The sequence below is a fragment of the Vittaforma corneae genome, assembly GCF_000231115.1.
Source record: "Vittaforma corneae ATCC 50505 unplaced genomic scaffold supercont1.96, whole genome shotgun sequence".
Lineage (NCBI taxonomy): Eukaryota > Fungi > Microsporidia > Nosematidae > Vittaforma > Vittaforma corneae.
In genome coordinates this window covers 1-990 of record NW_006889929.1, presented here as the reverse complement: position 1 = coordinate 990, position 990 = coordinate 1, and the positions used below count along the sequence as shown (strand labels likewise).

The window sequence follows — 990 nt, the reverse complement described above, 5'->3', positions numbered from 1 at the left end:
AATAAGGTAATATGAGAGATAGTAAGGTAATGTAGGTAATAAGAGAGATAATAAGGTAAGAGAGTAATAAGAGTAATAAATAAGGTAATATAGGTAATAAGAGTGATATGAATAATAATAAGGTAATATGAGAGATAGTAAGGTAATGTAGGTAATAAGAGAGATAATAAGGTAAGAGAGTAATAAGAGTAATAAATAAGGTAATGTAGGTAATAAGAGAGATATGAGAGATAGTAAGGTAATAAGAGTGATATGAATAATAATAAGGTAATATGAGGTAAGAGAATAATATTGAAAGACAGACTAATAGCACCTAGTTAGTTAGTGTAGTATATAAAAGAGTAAGGAGGATATAAGATGAATATGGAGAAGGGATATTAGTATATAGAGATATAGGTAGAAATTGGTAGAAGTAGTATTTGGAAGGGGGAATAGAGCAAGAGGGAGGGGAAGAGGTAGAGAGTAAGGAAAGCTATATGAACAGTAAGGGAAGTGATAAGTAAGTATAAGGTAAGAGATAATAAGTAAGTAATAAACTAAGTAAGTGTAATAGATAAGTAGGGAAAATAAGGAGAGAGATGATAAATAAGATAATATAAGGGAATAATGGGATAAGGAAGTGATAAGAGAGTAACGAAGTAATAGTAAGGTAATAATAAGGAAGAGAGAAATATGAGTAGGAATAAGGCAATATAGGTAAGAAAGTAATAAGAGAGATAGTAAGGTAATATAGGTAATAAGAGTAAAGATAAGGTAAGAGAGTAATAGTAGGGAAGTAAGAGATAAGAGTAGTAATAGGGTAAGTAATAATAAATAATAATAAGTAAGTATAATAGGTAGGGAAAATAAGGGGAGAGTAATATAGATGATAAGTAAGGTAAGGGAGTAATAAGAGAGATATTGAAAGACAGATTAATAGCACGTAGTTAGTTATATTATTACAAGGAGAGGAGGAGATAATAAGGTAAGAGATAAGTAGGAAGTAATGAT

General features: G+C 29.5%; 1 protein-coding gene across 1 annotated transcript; it reads right to left on the bottom strand.

Annotated features, from left to right (window-relative positions):
* Positions 1 to 472: 472 nt before the first annotated feature.
* VICG_02172 (uncharacterized protein) lies at positions 473 to 990 on the bottom strand (the record flags this gene model as incomplete). Its single annotated transcript, XM_007605555.1, has 1 exon — positions 473 to 990. A coding segment is annotated over one exon (518 nt), but the record flags the coding sequence as incomplete, so codon positions are not given.